This window comes from Oncorhynchus kisutch, linkage group LG28 (assembly GCF_002021735.2).
Source record: "Oncorhynchus kisutch isolate 150728-3 linkage group LG28, Okis_V2, whole genome shotgun sequence".
NCBI classification, from domain to species: Eukaryota; Metazoa; Chordata; class Actinopteri; order Salmoniformes; family Salmonidae; genus Oncorhynchus; species Oncorhynchus kisutch.
Genome location: NC_034201.2, coordinates 49,674,498 through 49,694,993, shown reverse-complemented (window position 1 = coordinate 49,694,993; position 20,496 = coordinate 49,674,498). Strand labels below are relative to the sequence as shown.

General features: G+C 47.2%; 1 protein-coding gene across 1 annotated transcript in view; it reads left to right on the top strand.

Moving 5' to 3' along the window:
* Window positions 1-20,496, top strand: part of LOC109881528 (mothers against decapentaplegic homolog 9-like) — a 41,780-nt gene that overhangs the window by 17,844 nt on the left and 3,440 nt on the right. The window contains 8 exon segments of the mRNA XM_031808324.1: window positions 3,969-4,111; window positions 4,622-4,634; window positions 9,196-9,435; window positions 10,310-10,311; window positions 11,412-11,477; window positions 11,479-11,521; window positions 11,665-11,886; window positions 18,468-18,724. Of these exon segments, the coding sequence (XP_031664184.1) occupies window positions 3,969-4,111; window positions 4,622-4,634; window positions 9,196-9,435; window positions 10,310-10,311; window positions 11,412-11,477; window positions 11,479-11,521; window positions 11,665-11,886; window positions 18,468-18,724 (986 nt within the window).

Genomic DNA, 20,496 nt, shown 5'->3' with positions numbered 1-20,496 from the left:
CTCTCACCTCCTCCATCTCCTCTATGGTCTCTGACACCCCTCTCTACCTCCTCCATCTCCTCTACGTGGTCTCTGACCCTATCTACCTCCTCCATCTCCTCTATGTATTTCTGACCCCCTCTCTACCTCCTCCATCTCCTAATGTGTCTCTGACCACCCCCCTCTCTACCTCCTCCATCTCCTCTATGTGTCTGACCCCCTCTCTACCTCCTCCATCTCCTCTATATGGCTCTGACCCCCCCTCACCTCCTCCATCTCCTCTATATGTCTCTGAACCCCTCTCTACCTCCTCCATCTCTCTATGTGTCTCTGACCCCCTCTCTAACTCCTCCATCTCCTCTGTGTCTCTGAACCCCTCTCTACCTCCTCCATCTCCTCTATGTGTCTCTGACCCCCTCTCTACCTCCTCCATCTCCTCCTCTATATGTCTCTGACCCCTCTCTACCTCCCTCCATCTCCTCTGTGTCTCTGACCCACTCTCTACCTCCTCCATCTCCTATATGTCTCTGACCCCCCTCTCTACCTCCTCCATCTCCTCTAGTGTCTCTGACCACCCTCTCTACCTCCTCCATCTCCTCTATATGGCTCTGACCCCCTCTCTACCTCCTCCATCTCCTCTATGTGTCTCTGACCCCCCCTCTCTACCTCCTCATCTCCTCTATGTTCCTCTGACCCCCTCTCTACATCCTCCATCTCTCTATGTATTTCTGAACCCCTCTCTACCTCCTCCATCTCCTCTATGTGTCTGACCCCCCTCTCTACCTCCTCCATCTCCTCTGTGTCTCTGACCCCCTCTCTACCTCCTCCATCTCCTCTATATGGCTCTGACCCCCCCCCTCTACCTCCTCCATCTCCTCTATATGTCTCTGAACCCCTCTCTACCTCCTCCATCTCCTCTATGTGTCTCTGACCCCCTCTCTACCTCCTCCATCTCCTCTATGTATCTCCTCTATGTGTCTCTGAACCCCTCTCTACCTCCTCCATCTCCTCTGTGTCTCTGACCCCCCTCTCTACCTCCTCCATCTCCTCTATGTGGCTCTGACCCCCCTCTCTACCTCCTCCATCTCCTCCATGTGTCTCTGACCCCCCTCTCTACCTCCTCCATCTCCTCTATGTATTTCTGACCCCCCTCTCTACCTCCTCCATCTCCTCTATGTCTCTGACCCCCCCTCTCTACCTCCTCCATCTCCTCTATATGTCTCTGACCTCCCTCTCTATCTCTCTCACTTCCTCCTCTGTGTCTCTGACCTCCCTCTCTACCTCTCTCACTTCCTCCTCTGTGTCTCTGACCTCCCTCTCTATCTCTCTCACTTCCTCCTCTGTGTCTCTGACCCCCCTCTCTACCTCCTCCATCTCCTTATATGTCTCTGACCCCTCTCTACCTGCCCTCCTATCTCCTCTATGTGTCTCTGACCCCCCTCTCTACCTCCTCCATCTCCTCTATGTGTCTCTGAACCCCTCTCTACCTCCTCCATCTCCTCTATGTGGCTCTGACCCCCTCTCTACCTCCTCCATCTCCTCTATGTGTCTCTGAACCCTCTCTTATACCCTCTATGTGTCTCTGACCCCCTCTCTACCTCGTCTCCTCCTCTATGTATCTCTGACCCCCCCTCTCTACCTCCTCCATCTCCTCTGTGTCTCTGACCCCCCCTCTCTACCTCCTCCATCTCCTCTATATGTCTCTGACCCCTCTCTACCTCCTCCATCTCCTCTATGTGTCTGACCCCCTCTCTACCTCCTCCATCTCCTCTATGTGTCTCTGAACCCCTCTCTACCTCCTCCATCTCCTCTATGTGTCTCTGAACCCCTCTCTACCTCCTCCATCTCCTCTATGTGTCTCTGAACCCCTCTCTCTACCTCCTCCATCTCCTCTATGTTACTCTGACCCCCCTCTCTACCTCCTCCATCTCCTCTATGTGTCTCTGACCCCCTCTCTACCTCCTCCATCTCCTCTATATGTCTCTGACCCCCCTCTCTACCTCCTCCATCTCCTCTATGTGTCTCTGACCCCCTCTCTACCTCCTCCATCTCCTCTATGTGTCTCTGACCCCCTCTCTACCTCCTCCATCTCCTCTATGTGTCTCTGACCCCCCTCTCTACCTCCTCCATCTCCTCTTTATGGCTCTGACCCCCTCTCTACCTCCTCCATCTCCTCTATGTGTCTCTGACCCCCCTCTCTACCTCCTCCATCTCCTCCATGTGTCTTGACCCCCTCTCTACCTCCTCCATCTCCTCTATGTATTTCTGACCCCCCTCTCTACCTCCTCCATCTCCTCTATGTGTCTCTGACCCCCCTTCTCTACCTCCTCCATCTCCTCTATATGTCTCTGAACCCCTCTCTACCTCCTCCATTCTCCTTTGTGTCTCTGACCCCCCTCTCTACCTCCTCCATCTCCTCTATATGTCTCTGAACCCTCTCTACCTCTCCATCTCCTCTATGTGTCTCTGACCCCCTCTCTACCTCCTCCATCTCCTCTATATATCTCTGACCCCCCTCTCTACCTCCTCCATCTCCTCTATGTATTTCTGACCCCCTCTCTACCTCCTCCATGTGACTCTGACCCCCTCTCTACCTCCTCCATCTCCTCTATATGTCTCTGAACCCCTCTCTACCTCCTCCATCTCCTCTATGTGTCTCTGACCCCCTCTCTACCTCCTCCATCTCCTCTATGTGTCTCTGAACCCCTCTCTACCTCCTCCATCTCCTCTATGTGTCTCTGACCCCCCTCTCTACCTCCATGTGTCTCTGACCCCCTCTCTACCTCCTCCATCTCCTCTATATGCCTCTGACCCCCTCCTCTCTACCTCTCCATCTCCTCTATGTGTCTCTGACCCCCTCTCTACCTCCTCCATCTCCTCTATATGTCTCTGACCCCCCTCTCTACCTCCTCCATCTCCTCTATGTGTCTCTGACCCCCCTCTCTACCTCCTCCATCTCCTCTATATGGCTCTGACTCCCTCTCTACCTCCTCCATCTCCTCTATGTGTCTCTGACCCCCCTCTCTACCTCCTCCATCTCCTCTATATGGCTCTGACCCCCTCTCTACCTCCTCCATCTCCTCTATGTGTCTCTGACCCCCCTCTCTACCTCCTCCATCTCCTCTACGTGTCTCTGACCCCTCTCTACCTCCTCCATCTCCTCTATGTATTTCTGACCCCCTCTCTACCTCCTCCATCCTCTATATGGCTCTGACCCCCCCTCTACCTCCTCCATCTCCTCTATATGTCTCTGAACCCCTCTCTACCTCCTCCATCTCCTCTGTGTCTCTGACCCCCTCTCTACCTCCTCCATCTCCTCTATGTGTCTCTGAACCCCTCTCTACCTCCTCCATCTCCTCTATGTGTCTCTGACCCCCCTCTCTACCTCCTCCATCTCCTCTATGTGGCTCTGACCCCCCTCTCTACCTCCTCCATCTCCTCCATGTGTCTCTGACCCCCCTCTCTACCTCCTCCATCTCCTCTATGTATTTCTGACCCCCCTCTCTACCTCCTCCATCTCCTCTATGTGTCTCTGACCCCCCCTCTCGACCTCCTCCATCTCCTCTATATTTCTCTGAACCCCTCTCTACCTCCTCCATCTCCTCTATGTGTCTCTGACCCCCCCTCTCTACCTCCCTCCATCTCCTCTATAATGTCTCTGACCCCCCTCTCTACCTCCTCCATCTCCTCTATGTATTTCTGACCCCCTCTCTACCACCTCCTCCATCTCCTCTGTGTCTCTGACCCCCTCTCTACCTCCTCCATCTCCTCTAATATGTCTCTGAACCCCTCTCTACCTCCTCCATCTCCTCTATGTGTCTCTGACCACTCTCTACCTCTTCTTCCTCCTCTATGTGTCCTCTGACCCCCTCTCTACCTCCTCCATCTCCTCTGTGTCTCTGAACCCCTCTCTACCTACTCCCATCAGGTAAGTGTGTGACGATCCCTCGTCTCTGGAACGGTCGTCTCCAGGTATGCCCATCGTAAAGGTCTCCCCCACGTCATCTACTGCAGAGTGTGGAGGTGGCCTGACCTACAGTCTCATCATGAACTCAAGGCCTTGGAGTGCTGCCAATTCGCCTTCGGATCCAAACAGAAAGACATCTGTATCAACCCCTACCACTACAGACGGGTAGAGACAACCAGGTATGTAACTATAGTAACCCCTACAGACACCAGGTATGTAACTATAGTAACCCCTACAGACACCAGGTATGTAACTATAGTAACCCCTACAGACACAAGGTATGTAACTATAATAACCCCAACAGACACCAGGTATGTAACTATAGTACCCCTACAGACACCAGGTATGTAACTATAGTAACCCCTACAGACACCAGGTATGTAACTATAGTAACCCCTACAGACACCAGGTATGTAACTATAGTAACCCCTACAGACACCAGGTATGTAACTATAGTAACCCCTACAGACACCAGGTATGTAACTATAGTAACCCCTACAGACACCAGGTATGTTACTATAGTAACCCCTACAGACACCAGGTATGTAACTATAGTAACACCTACAGACACCAGGTATGTAACTATAGTAACCACTACAGACACCAGGTACTGTATGTAACTATAGTAACCCCTACAGACACCAGGTATGTAACTATAATAAACCCTACAGACAGGTACAGACACCAGGTATGTAACTATAGTAACCCCTACAGACACCAGGTATGTAACTATAGTAACCCCTACAGACACCAGGTATGTAACTATAGTAACCCCTACAGACACCAGGTATGTAACTATAGTAACCCCTACAGACATCAGGTATGTAACTATAGTAACCCCGACAGACACCAGGTAATGTAACTATATTAACCCCTACAGACAGGTACAGACACCAGGTATGTAACTATAGTAACCACTACAGACACCAGGTATGTAACTATAGTAACCCCTACAGACACCAGGTATGTAACTATAGTAACCCCTACAGACAACCAGGTATGTAACTATATTAACCCCTACAGACAGGTACATACACCAGGTATGTAACTATAGTAACCTCTACAGACACCAGGTATGTAACTATAGTAAACCCTACAGACACCAGGTATGTAACTATAGTAACCCCTACAGACATCAGGTATGTAACTATAGTAACCCCGACCTACACCAGGTATGTAACTATAGTAACCCCTACAGACAGATACAGACACCAGGTACGTAACTATATAGAACCAGGGCCCCTATAGAACCCTATTCACTATAGTGAACTCCTTTAGTCCAGGGCCCCTATAGAACCCTATTCACTATAGTGAACTACTTTGGACCAGGGCCCCTATAGAACCCTATTCACTATAGTGAACTACTTTGGACCAGGGCCCCTATAGAACCTTATTCACTATAGTGAACTACTTTGGACCAGGGCCCCTATAGAACCGTATTCACTATAGTGAACTACTTTGGACCAGGGCCCCTAGAACCCTATTCACTATAGTGAACTACTTTAGACCAGGGCCCCTATAGAACCCTATTCACTATGGTGAACTACTTTGGACCAGGGCCCCTATAGAACCCTATTCACTATAGTGAACTACTTTGGACCAGGGCCCCTATAGAACCATATTCACTATAGTGAACTACTTTTGGACCAGGGCCCCTATAGAACCCTATTCACTATAGTGAAATACTTTGGACCAGGGCCCCTATAGAACCCTATTCACTATAGTGAACTACTTTGGACCAGGGCCCCTATAGAACCCTATTCACTATAGTGACCTACTTTGGACCAGGGCCCCTTTAGAACCCTATTCACTATAGGAACTACTTTGGACCAGGGACCCTATAGAACCCTATGCACTATAGTGAACTACTTTGGACCAGGGCCCCTATAGAACCCTATTCACTATAGTGAACTACTTTGGACCAGGGCCCGTTTAGAACCCTATTCACTATAGTGAACTACTTTGGACCAGGGCCCCTATAGAACCCTATTCACTATAGTCAACTACTTTGTACCAGGGCCCCTATAGAACCCTATTCACTATAGTGAAATACTTTGGACCAGGGCCCCTATAAAACCCTATTCACTATAGTGAACTACTTTGGACCAGGGCCCCTATAGAACCCTATTCACTATAGTGAACTACTTTGGACCAGGGCCCCCTATAGAACCCTATTCACTATAGTGAACTACTTTGGACCAGGGCCCCTTTAGAACCCTATTCACTACAGTGAACTACTTTGGACCAGGGCCCCTATAGAACCCTATTCACTATATTGAACTACATTGGACCAGGGCCCCTATAGAACCCTATTCACTATAGTGAAATACTTTGGACCAGGGCCCCTATAGAACCCTATTCACTATAGTTCACTACTTTGGACCAGGGCCCCTATAGAACCCTATTCACTATAGTTCACTACTTTGGACCAGGGCCCCTATAGAACCCTAATCACTATAGTGAACTACTTTGGACCAGGGCCCCTATAGAACCCTATTCACTATAGTGACCTACTTTGGACCAGGGCCCCTTTAGAACCCTATTCACTATAGGGAACTACTTTGGACCAGGGACCCTATAGAACCCTATTCACTATAGTGAACTACTTTGGACCAGGGCCCCTATAGAACCCTATTCACTATAGTGAACTACTTTGGACCAGGGCCCCTATAGAACCCTATTCACTATAGTGAACTACTTTGGACCAGGGCCCCTATAGAACCCTATTCACTATAGTGAACTACTTTGGACCAGGGCCCCTATAGAACCTTATTCACTATAGTGAACTACTTTGGACCAGGGCCCCTATAGAACCCTATTCACTATAGTGAAATACTTTGGACCAGGGCCCCTATAGAACCCTATTCACTATAGTGAACTACTTTGGACATGGGCCCCTATAGAACCCTATTCACTATAGTGAACTACTTTGGACCAGGGCCCCTATAGAACCTTATTCACTATAGTGAAATAATTTGGACCAGGGCCCCTATAGAACCCTATTCACTATGGTGAACTACTTTGGACCAGGGCCCCTATAGAACCCTATTCACTATGGTGAACTACTTGGGACCAGGGCCCCTATAGAACCCTATTCACTATAGTGAACTACTTTGGACCAGGGCCCCTATAGAACCCTATTCACTATAGTGAACTACTTTGGACCAGGGCCCCTATAGAACCCTATTCACTATAGTGAACTACTTTGGACCAGGGCCCCTATAGAACCCTATTCACTATAGTGAACTACTTTGGACCAGGGCCCGTTTAGAACCCTATTCACTATAGTGAACTACTTTGACCAGGGCCCCTATAGAACCCTATTCACTATAGTCAACTACTTTGGACCAGGGCCCCTATAGAACCCTATTCACTATAGTGAAATACTTTGGACCAGGGCCCCTATAAAACCCTATTCACTATAGTGAACTACTTTGGACCAGGGCCCCTATAGAACCCTATTCACTATAGTGAACTACTTTGGACCAGGGCCCCTATAGAACCCTATTCACTATAGTTCACTACTTTGGACCAGGGCCCCTTTAGAACCCTATTCACTACAGTGAACTACTTTGGACCAGGGCCCCTATAGAACCCTATTCACTATATTGAACTACATTGGACCAGGGCCCCTATAGAACCCTATTCACTATAGTGAACTACTTTGGACCAGGGCCCCTATAGAACCCTATGCACTATAGTGAACTACTTTGGACCAGGGCCCCTATAGAACCCTATTCACTATAGTGAACTACTTTGGAGCAGGGCCCGTTTAGAACCCTATTCACTATAGTGAACTACTTTGGACCAGGGCCCCTATAGAACCCTATTCACTATAGTCAACTACTTTGGACCAGGGCCCCTATAGAACCCTATTCACTATAGTGAAATACTTTGGACCAGGGCCCCTATAAAACCCTATTCACTATAGTGAACTACTTTGGACCAGGGCCCCTATAGAACCCTATTCACTATAGTGAACTACTTTGGACCAGGGCCCCTATAGAACCCTATTCACTATAGTGAACTACTTTGGACCAGGGCCCCTATAGAACCCTATTCACGATAGTGAACTACCTTGGACCAGGGTCCCTATAGAACCCTATTCACTATAGTGAAGTACTTTGAAGTAGGGTGCCATTTCAGACACATCTTAGTCATGTGTTGTGTTGTTCCAGTGTTTTAATTCTCTTTGATAAAGGTCAGCAGGTATGTGGGATGACATCTGATCTCAGCACAGTGTTCTGTCCATAGACAGACTGGATTTACAGTCATGTGATATGAGAAGAATATGTGAATATTGATCAAGCTCTCTCTCTCTCTGTCTCTCTCTCTCTCTCTCTCTGTCTCTTCTGTCTCTTTCTGTCTGTCTCTCTCTCTTCTCTCTCTGGTCTCTTCCTGCCTGTCTTCTTCTCTCTGGTGTCTCATCTCTTCTCTCTCTCTGTCTCTCTCTCTCTCTCTCTCTCTCATCTCTCTTCTCTCTCATTCTCTGCTCTCTCTTCTGTCCTCTCTCTCTCTCTCTCTCTTCTCTCTCTCCTCTCTTCTCTCTCTCTTGTCTCTCTCTGTCTCTCTCTCTCTTGTCTCTCTCTTTTCTCTCTCTCTTCTCTCTCTCCTCTCTCTCTGTCTTCTCTCTCTCTGTGTCTCTCATCTCTCTCTTCTGTGTCTCTCCTCTCTCTCATCTCTCTTTCCTCTCTCTCTCTCTTCTCTCTGCTCCTCTTCCCTTCTCTTCTCTCTGTCCTCTCTGTCTCTCTCCCTCTATCTCCTCTTCTCTCTTCTCTCTCTCTCTCTCTCTCTCTCTTCTCTCTCTGTCTCTCTCTCTGTCTCTCCTCTCTGTCTCTGTCTCTCTCTCTCTCTCTCTCTGTCTCTCTCTCTCTCTGTCTCTCTCTCTCTCTGTCTCTCTCTCTTTCTCTCTCTCTCTCTGTCTCTCTGTCTCTCTCTCTCTCTGTCTCTCTCTCTTTCTCTCTCTCTCTCGCTCTCTCTCCTCTGCTCCTCCCCTCCTCCTCCTCTCCCTCTGCTCCCCCTCCCTGCCCCCCCCCCTCCTCCTCCTCCCCCTCCCCTCCTCCTCCCCTCCTCTCCATCCTCTCACTCCTCCTCCTCCTCTCCATCCTCTCCCTCCTCCTCCTCCCCCCATCCTCTCTCCCTCCTCCTCCTCTCCCTCCTCCTTCCCCTTCCCCTCCTCCTCTCCATCCTCCTCCTCCTCTTCCTCCCTCCTTTCCATCCTCTCCCTCCTCCTCCACTCCTTCTCTCAGTGCTTCCCCCAGTGCTGGTCCCCCGCCACAGTGAGTTTAACCCCCAACACAGTCTACTGGCTAAGTTCCGGAACGCCTCTCTCCACCACGAGCCACTGCTGCCACAGAACGCCACCTACCCGGACTCCTTCCTTCCTGTCCTATGCCCCTCCTCCTCCCTCAACCAGCCCCCAACCCCCCGCAGCTACCCTAACTCCCCCAGGAGAACAGCAGTGCCAGCCAGCCCGTACCACATCACAGGTACTATCACTATTACATACATACATACATACATACATACATACATACATACATACTGTCATGGAAATTTCCTGTATTTACCAAATCATGAGAGCAAACCACACACAAGTCAGAGTTATCATAGAGTCCATCTTTAATTATATGAGCTCTATCACAACCCTGTGACTCTCAGATCAATTCAGTGTCTGTCAATGAATTCTCTGAGAGTCCCTTACACATTGCAACTGAGATCCTTTATAGCAAAGACACACATAGCCAGACAGCATTGGCCATAATTTATCATTCATCTTTGTCTCCTAAACTATGTTCTTTTCTCAAACTCAGAACCATAAAACAAATTCTCATATCAACAGGCATATATCACATCCACCCTATCTTGACAAGATCACAGAGACACATTGACTGGCACACAGACATTGTGGAGCCAAGAGATACACCTTGACCTCTCCCCTCTCTGTGGCCCAAGCAACTTAGTCTTGACATAGAACAGATACTGCAACCCCGCCACAGTATTATACAAACACATCTGATGAGAAGTAACTTACAAACATGTGATGAATATAAAACATCTTACCTATGTTACCAACCAATTCTGATTATTCCCCAACAATACATACATACATACATACATGTATATATACACATTATACTTCCTACTGCATAACTACTACGACATTACTACTACTACTATAACCAGCCCCTACCACATGATTACTATATGACATTACTGCTGCTAGCTATAACTCCTCCTACTTCTGCTGCTAGCTATAACTCCTCCTACTACTGCTAGCTATAACTCCTCCTACTTCTGCTGCTAGCTATAACTCCTCCTACTATTGCTGCTAGCTATAACTCCTCCTACTATTGCTGCTAGCTGTAACTCCTCCACCTACTGCTGCTAGTTATAACTCCTCCTACTTCTGCTGCTAGCTATAACTCCTCCTACTACTGCTAGCTATAACTCCTCCTACTTCCTACTACTGCTAGCTATAACTCCTTCCACTACTGCTGCTGCTAGCTGTAACTCCTCCTCCTACTGCTGCTAGCTATAACTCCTCCTACTACTGCTAGCTATAACTCCTCCTACTACTGCTAGCTATAACTCCTCCTCCTACTACTGCTAGCTATAACTCCTCCTCCTACTACTGCTAGCTATAACTCCTCCTACTACTACTAGCTAGAACTCCTCCTACTACTGCTAGCTAGAACTCCTCCTACTACTGCTAGCTAGAACTCCTCCTACTACTGCTAGCTAGAACTCCTCCTACTACTGCTAGCTAGACTCCTCCTACTACTGCTAGCTAGAACTCCTCCTACTACTGCTAGCTAGAACTCCTCCTACTACTGCTAGCTAGAACTCCTCCTACTACTGCTAGCTAGAACTCCTCCTACTACTGCTAGCTAGAACTCCTCCTACTACTGCTAGCTAGAACTCCTCCTACTACTGCTAGCTAGAACTCCTCCTACTACTGCTAGCTAGAACTCCTCCTACTACTGCTAGCTAGAACTCCTCCTACTACTGCTAGCTAGAACTCCTCCTACTACTGCTAGCTAGAACTCCTCCTACTACTGCTAGCTAGAACTCCTCCTACTACTGCTAGCTAGAACTCCTCCTACTACTGCTAGCTAGAACTCCTCCTACTACTGCTAGCTAGAACTCTCCTACTACTGCTAGCTAGAACTCCTCCTACTACTGCTAGCTAGAAACTCCTCCTACTACTGCTAGCTAGAACTCCTCCTACTACTGCTAGCTAGAACTCCTCCTACTACTGCTAGCTAGAACTCCTCCTACTACTGCTAGCTAGAACTCCTCCTACTACTGTACCACCTCAATAAGGATCAAAAAGCTGTTATTGTCTTTTCATTGCATCTTTAATCCATTTGCATCTTTTGGATGTGCTGTAATTCCTCTCTTCCCCCTTCGCCCTTCCTCATCCCCTCCTCTCCCCTCTTTTCCCCTGTCCTCCCCCCAGCAGAGACCCCCCCCTCCCCCCTATAACATGATGGAGACGGCCCCAACAGAGGACGTCAAACCCGGAGGACCCCTCTAACACACACAAGCTCACCTTCTCAGCTCCACACAGAGGTAACACACACACACACACACACACATACACACACACAAACACACACACAGAGTGTAACACACACACACACAGAGAGTGTAACACACACACACACACACACACACACACACACACTCTAACCCCCTCCGTCCACTCTGTGTAGACCTGCGGCCTGTGTGTTATGAGGAGCCAGAGTACTGGTGTTCAGTGGCGTACTACGAGCTGAATAACCGTGTCAGAGAGACGTTCCACGCCTCGTCCCGTAGCGTCCTGGTAGACGGCTTCACCGACCCCTCCAACAACAACAACCGCTTCTGTCTCGGCCTGCTGTCTAACGTCAACCGCAACTCAACCATCGAACACACACGCAGGCACATAGGAAAAGGTGAGAACACACACACACACATTAATTAATTAATTGTTCATTAATTAACTAAATGTGAAATATGTGTTGGTTTCCTCAGTGTAAACAACTAGCCATCAGTCATTGCACATTTATTTATTTATTTATTTTACCTTTATTTAACCAGGTAGGCAAGTTGAGAACAAGTTCTCATTTACAATTGCGACCTGGCCAAGATAAAGCAAAGCAGTTCGACAGATAAAACGACACAGAGTTACACATGGAGTAAAAACAAACATACAGTCAATAATGCAGTATAAACAAGTCTATATACAATGTGAGCAAATGAGGTGAGAAGGGAGGTAAAGGCAAAAAAGGCCATGATGGCAAAGTAAATACAATATAGCAAGTAAAATACTGGAATGGTAGTTTTGCAATGGAAGAATGTGCAAAGTAGAAATAAAAAAATAATGGGGTGCAAAGGAGCAAAATAAATAAATAGATTAAAATTAAATACAGTTGGGAAAGAGGTAGTTGTTTGGGCTAAATTATAGGTGGGCTATGTACAGGTGCAGTAATCTGTGAGCTGCTCTGACAGTTGGTGCTTAAAGCTAGTGAGGGAGATAAGTGTTTCCAGTTTCAGAGATTTTTGTAGTTCGTTCCAGTCATTGGCAGCAGAGAACTGGAAGGAGAGGCGGCCAAAGAAAGAATTGGTTTTGGGGGTGACTAGAGAGATATACCTGCTGGAGCGTGTGCTACAGGTGGGAGATGCTATGGTGACCAGCGAGCTGAGATAAGGGGGGACTTTACCTAGCAGGGTCTTGTAGATGACATGGAGCCAGTGGGTTTGGCGACGAGTATGAAGCGAGGGCCAGCCAACGAGAGCGTACAGGTCGCAATGGTGGGTAGTATATGGGGCTTTGGTGATAAAACGGATTGCACTGTGATAGACTGCATCCAATTTGTTGAGTAGGGTATTGGAGGCTATTTTGTAAATGACATCGCCAAAGTCGAGGATTGGTAGGATGGTCAGTTTTACAAGGGTATGTTTGGCAGCATGAGTGAAGGATGCTTTGTTGCGAAATAGGAAGCCAATTCTAGATTTAACTTTGGATTGGAGATGTTTGATATGGGTCTGGAAGGAGAGTTTACAGTCTAACCAGACACCTAAGTATTTGTAGTTGTCCACGTATTCTAAGTCAGAGCCGTCCAGAGTAGTGATGTTGGACAGGCGGGTAGGTGCAGGTAGCGATCGGTTGAAGAGCATGCATTTAGTTTTACTTGTATTTAAGAGCAATTGGAGGCCACGGAAGGAGAGTTGAATGGCATTGAAGCTTGCCTGGAGGGTTGTTAACACAGTGTCCAAAGAAGGGCCGGAAGTATACAGAATGGTGTCGTCTGCGTAGAGGTGGATCAGGGACTCACCAGCAGCAAGAGCGACCTCATTGATGTATACAGAGAAGAGAGTCGGTCCAAGAATTGAACCCTGTGGCACCCCCATAGAGACTGCCAGAGGTCCGGACAGCAGACCCTCCGATTTGACACACTGAACTCTATCAGAGAAGTAGTTGGTGAACCAGGCGAGGCAATCATTTGAGAAACCAAGGCTGTCGAGTCTGCCGATGAGGATATGGTGATTGACAGAGTCGAAAGCCTTGGCCAGATCAATGAATACGGCTGCACAGTAATGTTTCTTATCGATGGCGGTTAAGATATCGTTTAGGACCTTGAGCGTGGCTGAGGTGCACCCATGACCAGCTCTGAAACCAGATTGCATAGCAGAGAAGGTATGGTGAGATTCGAAATGGTCGGTAATCTGTTTGTTGACTTGGCTTTCGAAGACCTTAGAAAGGCACGGTAGGATAGATATAGGTCTGTAGCAGTTTGGGTCAAGAGTGTCCCCCCCTTTGAAGAGGGGGATGACCTCAGCTGCTTTCCAATCTTTGGGAATCTCAGACGACACGAAAGAGAGGTTGAACAGGCTAGTAATAGGGGTGGCAACAATTTCGGCAGATAATTTTAGAAAGAAAGGGTCCAGATTGTCTAGCCCGGCTGATTTGTAGGGGTCCAGATTTTGCAGCTCTTTCAGAACATCAGCTGAATGGATTTGGGAGAAGGAGAAATGGGGAAGGCTTGGGCGAGTTGCTGTTGGGGGTGCAGTGCTGTTGTCCGGGGTAGGAGTAGCCAGGTGGAAAGCATGGCCAGCCGTAGAAAAATGCTTATTGAAATTCTCAATTATGGTGGATTTATCAGTGGTGACAGTGTTTCCTATCTTCAGTGCAGTGGGCAGCTGGGAGGAGGTGTTCTTATTCTCCATGGACTTTACAGTGTCCCAGAACTTTTTTGAGTTAGTGTTGCAGGAAGCAAATTTCTGCTTGAAAAAGCTAGCCTTAGCTTTTCTAACTGCCTGTGTATAATGATTTCTAGCTTCCCTGAACAGCTGCATATCACGGGGGCTGTTCGATGCTAATGCAGAACGCCATAGGATGTTTTTGTGTTGGTTAAGGGCAGTCAGGTCTGGGGAGAACCAAGGGCTATATCTGTTCCTGGTTCTAAATTTCTTGAGTGGGGCATGTTTATTTAAGATGGTTAGGAAGGCATTTTTTAAAAATATCCAGGCATCCTCTACTGACGGGATGAGATCAATATCCTTCCAGGATACCCCGGCCAGGTCGATTAGAAAGGCCTGCTCGCAGAAGTGTTTCAGGGAGCGTTTTACAGTGATGAGTGGAGGTCGTTTGACCGCTGACCCATTACGGATGCAGGCAATGAGGCAGTGATCGCTGAGATCTTGGTTGAAGACAGCAGAGGTGTATTTAGAGGGGAAGTTGGTTAGGATGATATCTATGAGGGTGCCCGTGTTTAAGGTTTTGGGGAGGTACCTGGTAGGTTCATTGATTATTTGTGTGAGATTGAGGGCATCAAGTTTAGATTGTAGGATGGCTGGGGTGTTAAGCATGTTCCAGTTTAGGTCGCCTAGCAGCACGAACTCTGAAGATAGATGGGGGGCAATCAGTTCACATATGGTGTCCAGAGCACAGCTGGGGGCAGAGGGTGGTCTATAGCAGGCGGCAACGGTGAGAGACTTGTTTTTAGAGAGGTGGATTTTTAAAAGTAGAAGTTCAAATTGTTTGGGTACAGACCTGGATAGTAGGACAGAACTCTGCAGGCTATCTTTGCAGTAGATTGCAACACCGCCCCCTTTGGCAGTTCTATCTTGTCTGAAAATGTTGTAGTTTGGAATTAAAATGTCTGAGTTTTTGGTGGTCTTCCTAAGCCAGGATTCAGACACAGCTAGAACATCCGGGTTGGCAGAGTGTGCTAAAGCAGTGAATAGAACAAACTTAGGGAGGAGGCTTCTAATGTTAACATGCATGAAACCAAGGCTATTACGGTTACAGAAGTCGTCAAAAGAGAGCGCCTGGGGAGTAGGAGTGGAGCTAGGCACTGCAGGGCCTGGATTCACCTCTACATCGGCAGAGGAACATAGGAGGAGTAGAATAAGGGTACGGCTAAAAGCTATGAGAATTGGTCGTCTAGAACGTCTGGAACATAGAGTAAAAGGAGGTTTCTGGGGGCGATAAAATAGCATCAAGGTATAATGTACAGACAAATGTATGGTAGGATGTGAATACAGTGGAGGTAAACCTAGGTATTGAGTGATGAAGAGAGAGATATTGTCTCTAGAAACATCGTTGAAACCAGGAGATGTCATTGCATGTGTGGGTGGTGGAACTAATAGGTTGGATAAGGTATAGTGAGCAGGACTAGAGGCTCTACAGTGAAATAAGCCAATAAACACTAACCAGAACAGAAATGGACAAGACATATTGACATTAAGGATAGGCATGCTTAGTCGAGTGATCAAAAGGGTCCGGTGAGTGGAGAGGTTGGTTGGTGATTTAGACAGCTAGCCAGGGCATCGGTAGCAAGCTAGCATAGGATGAAGGTCTGTTGTTAGCCACCCCTTACGTTCCGTCAGTAGATTAGTGGGGTTCCGTGTGGTAGAGGGGATTAATCCAAATCACACAACAACAACAAAAATAAAAACAATAGATATAGTTATAGAGGCCCAAGAAGAAAACATAATAATAATAATAAAAAATATAAAAAAAAATGTCTATTCAGATAGCAGCCGGTAAGACAGCTAACGGTTAGCAGGCCGCAGATGGGCGTTCAGGTAACGTCGCGACGGAGGAGCCAGCCGAATAACTCCTTCGGGTAGATAACGTCGGCAGTAAAACGGGTCCAGATAGGTGACTGCAGCCCAGGTGTGATTGATGGAACTCAGGAGTGATTGACGGAGCTTGCTAGCTCCGGAATAGTTGATGTTTGCTCCGGAATCGACGAAGGCCGATAGTCACACGGATAGCAGCTAGCTAGCTGTGAGATCCGGGTATGAATGTCCAGAGAGCAGTCGAAATCCAGGGACATGGAGAGAAAAATTGGTCCGGTATGTTCCGTTCCGAGCCGCGCTGCGCCGTACAGAACTGGCGATAGATTTTCGAGCTAAAGGATAGCTGATGACCACAAACCGTGGTTAGCTGAATATTAACGATTTGCCAGTAAAGGAGCTAACTAGCTTCTGAACTAGCTTCTGGATTAGCTTCTGGCTAGTTTCAGGCTAGCTTCTTGGAGTTTCTGGCTAGCTTCTTGGAGGATTACAGATCTGAGGTAAATAATACTTTTTTATAAATATACATTGGTGAGGCGGGTTGCAGGAGAGTGTTTTGAAGATGAGTTGATGGAAAATAAAAATAAAATGTATGTGAAAAAGTTGTAAATATATATATATACAGGACACGACAAGACGAGGACAAAAGACGTCTGAACTGCTATGCCACCTTGGAGATCAGCTACATAAACAATTGCCGTTGCCATCTTCAGAAAGGAATGACTAGTCACTTCTGCTGTGCTTCCCACACTGGGCCCTGGTCAATAGTAGTGTACTGTATAGACAATAGGGGGCCATTTCCCTGGTCAATAGTAGTGTACTGTATAGACAATAGGGGGCCATTTCCCTGGTCAATAGTAGTGTACTGTATAGACAATAGGGGGCCATTTCCCTGGTCAATAGTAGTGTACTGTATAGACAATATGGGGCCATTTCCCTGGTCAATAGTAGTGTACTATATAGGGAATAGGGGGCCATTTCCCTGGTCAATAGTAGTGTACTGTATAGACAATAGGGGGCCATTTCCCTGGTCAATAGTAGTGTACTGTATAGACAACAGGGGGCCATTTCCCTGGTCAATAGTAATGTACTATATAGGGAATAGGGGGCCATTTCCCTGGTCAAAAGTAGTGTACTGTATAGACAATAGGGGGCCATTTCCCTGGTCAATAGTAGTGTACTGTATAGACAATATGGGGCCATTTCCCTGGTCAATAGTAGTGTACTGTATAGACAATAGGGGGCCATTTCCCTGGTCAATAGTAGTGTACTGTATAGACAACAGGGGGCCATTTCCCTGGTCAATAGTAGTGTACTATATAGGGAATAGGGGGCCATTTCCCTGGTCAATAGTAGTGTACTGTATAGACAACAGGGGGCCATTTCCCTGGTCAATAGTAGTGTACTGTATAGACACCAGGGGGCCATTTCCCTGGTCAATAGTAGTGTACTGTATAGGGGGCCATTTCCCTGGTCAATAGTAGTGTACTGTATAGACAATAGGGGGCCATTTCCCTGGTCAATAGTAGTGTACTGTATAGACAATAGGGGGCCATTTCCCTGGTCAATAGTAGTGTACTATATAGGGAATAGGGGGCCATTTCCCTGGTCAATAGTAGTGTACTGTATAGACAACAGGGGGCCATTTTCCTGGTCAATAGTAGTGTACTGTATAGACAACAGGGGGCCATTTCCCTGGTCAATAGTAGTGTACTGTATAGACAACAGGGGGCCATTTCCCTGGTCAATAGTAGTGTACTGTATAGACAACAGGGGGCCATTTCCCTGGTCAATAGTAGTGTACTGTATCTCCTCTCTCAATCTCAACTCTCTCTCTCTCTCGCTCCATTTCCCTGGTCAAGGTGTAGTGCAGTATAGGTCAAGAGTGTGCAAGGCTGTCATCAAGGCAAAGGGTGGCTACTTTGAAGAATTTCAACACTTTTTCGGTTACTACATGATTCCAAATGTGTTATTTCATTGTTTTGTTGTCTTCACTATTATTCTACAATGTAGAAAATAAAGAACCTTTGATTGGTACTGTATGTAATGTAGTAACCTGGGGTGGCAGGTAGCCTAGTGGTTAGAGTGCAATGTACTGTATGTAATGTAGTAACCTGGGGTGGCAGGTAGCCATACTAGTATCTTCGTCCAGAGTCCTAACTCTCCTCTCTCCCTCACACTCTCCCCCTCCCTCCAGGTGTCCATCTCCACTACGTGGGTGGTGAGGTGTGTGCTGAGTGTTTGAGTGACAGCAATATCTTCGTCCAGACTCCTAACTCTCCTAACTCTCCTCTCTCTCTCTCCCCCTCTCTCTCCCTCCCTCCCCCTCCAGGTGTCCATCTCTACTACGTGGGTGGTGAGGTGTATGCCGAGTGTTTGAGTGACAGCAATATCTTCGTCCAGACTCCTAACTCTCTCTCTCTCTCTCTCTCCCTCCCTCCCCCTCCAGGTGTCCATCTCTACTACGTGGGTGGTGAGGTGTATGCCGAGTGTCTGAGTGACAGCAGTATCTTCGTCCAGAGTCGTAACTGTAACTATCAGCATGGTTTCCATGCCACCACCGTGTGTAAGATCCCCAGCGGCTGTAGTCTGAAGATCTTCAACAACCAGCTGTTCGCCGAGCTCCTCTCTCAGTCCGTCAACCACGGCTTCGAGGTGGTCTACGAACTCACCAAGATGTGTACTATACGCATGAGCTTCGTCAAGGTAACTATCGGGGTCAGGGGTTAAAGGTCAGGGGGTAACAGGTTAGAGGGTGGGATTGAGGGTTTGAGGTGGTCTACGAACTCACCAAGTCGAACTCACTAATACCTATCGTGGTCAGGAGTTAAGGGTCAGGGTGTGCAGGGCCAGGGGGTTACAGGTTCGAGGTGGTCTACGAACTCACCAAGATGTGCACCATCCCAATGAGCTTTGTCGAGGTAATACCTGTCGTGGTTATTATTGTCGTTCTGTCACGTGACCTCGACAGGGGCAGTGAATACGGCTCTGAAACGATTCATCACATTTGAACAGATGTTTTGTCTACAGAAAAGAGTTACTGAGATGTCTGGTGAAACAATGTTCTTTACTAGTGTACAACACAGATATTTACTAGTGTACAACACAGATCTTTACTAGTGTACAACACAGATCTTTACTAGTGTACAACACAGATCTTACTAGTGTACAACACAGATCTTACTAGTGTACAACACAGATCTTACTAGTGTACAACACAGATCTTTACTAGTGTACAACACAGATATTTACTAGTGTACAACACAGATATTTCCAAGTATACAACACAGATCTTTACTAGTGTACAACACAGATCTTTACTAGTGTACAACACAGATCTTTACTAGTGTACAACACAGATCTTTACTAGTGTACAACACAGATCTTTACTAGTGTACAACACAGATATTTACTAGTGTACAACACAGATCTTTACTAGTGTACAACACAGATCTTTACTAGTGTACAACACAGATCTTTACTAGTGTACAACACAGATCTTTACAGCCCAGGGTCTCACCAGGGTCTCACCATTCAACTGCTTTTTATATTTGCTAAACATTTATGGTTTATGATTTGACTTGAGTTCAGCAGTAACGTGGTGTTTGTAAGAAGAACTTTAAGACATTAAGTAGAATGTGTTGCTGAATGACGTTCCGCTGTTTCCACGGTAACTCAACACCGTGTTTTTCTGATCTTTGGCTCCAGCCTGGAGTGATGACACAGGGTTCCGGAACACGCTACACACACGACACACGTATTGGTCACGGACGTATCGAGTAACAGATACACAAACCCAGATAACAGTATAACTTTAGTCTGTCCCCTCGCCCCGACCCGGGAGCGAACCAGGGACCCTCTGCACACATCAACAACAGTCACCCACGAAGCATCGTTACCCATCGCTCCACAAAAGCCGCGGCCTTTGCAGAGCAAAGGGAACCGCTACTTCAAGATCTCAGAGCAAGTGACGTCACCGATTGAAATGCTATTAGCGGGCACCACCGCTAACTAGCTAGCCATTTCACATCCGTTACACAAGAGGTCGACCGATTAGTCGGCATGGCCGAATAATTAGGGCCCGATTTCAAGTTTCATGTTCACTAAAAGAAGAAACATTTTGCTTTCGAATTGATAGTTTACGGATTTGACCATTTTAATGACCAAAGGCTCGTATTTGTGTGTTTATTATATTATAATTAAGTCTATGATTTGATAGAGCAGTCTGAGCGGTGGTAGGCAGCAGCAGGCTCCTAAGCATTCATTCAAACAGCACTGTACTGTGTTTGCCAGCAACTCTTATAGCAATGCTTGAAGCACAGCGCTGTTTATGACTTCAAGCCTCCAGAGATTAGGCTGGCAATACTACAGTGCCTATAATAACATCCAATAGTTAGAGGCATTTGAAATACAAATTGTATAGAGAGAAATAGTTGACGCATCATAATTCCTATAGTAACTACAACCTAAAACTGCTT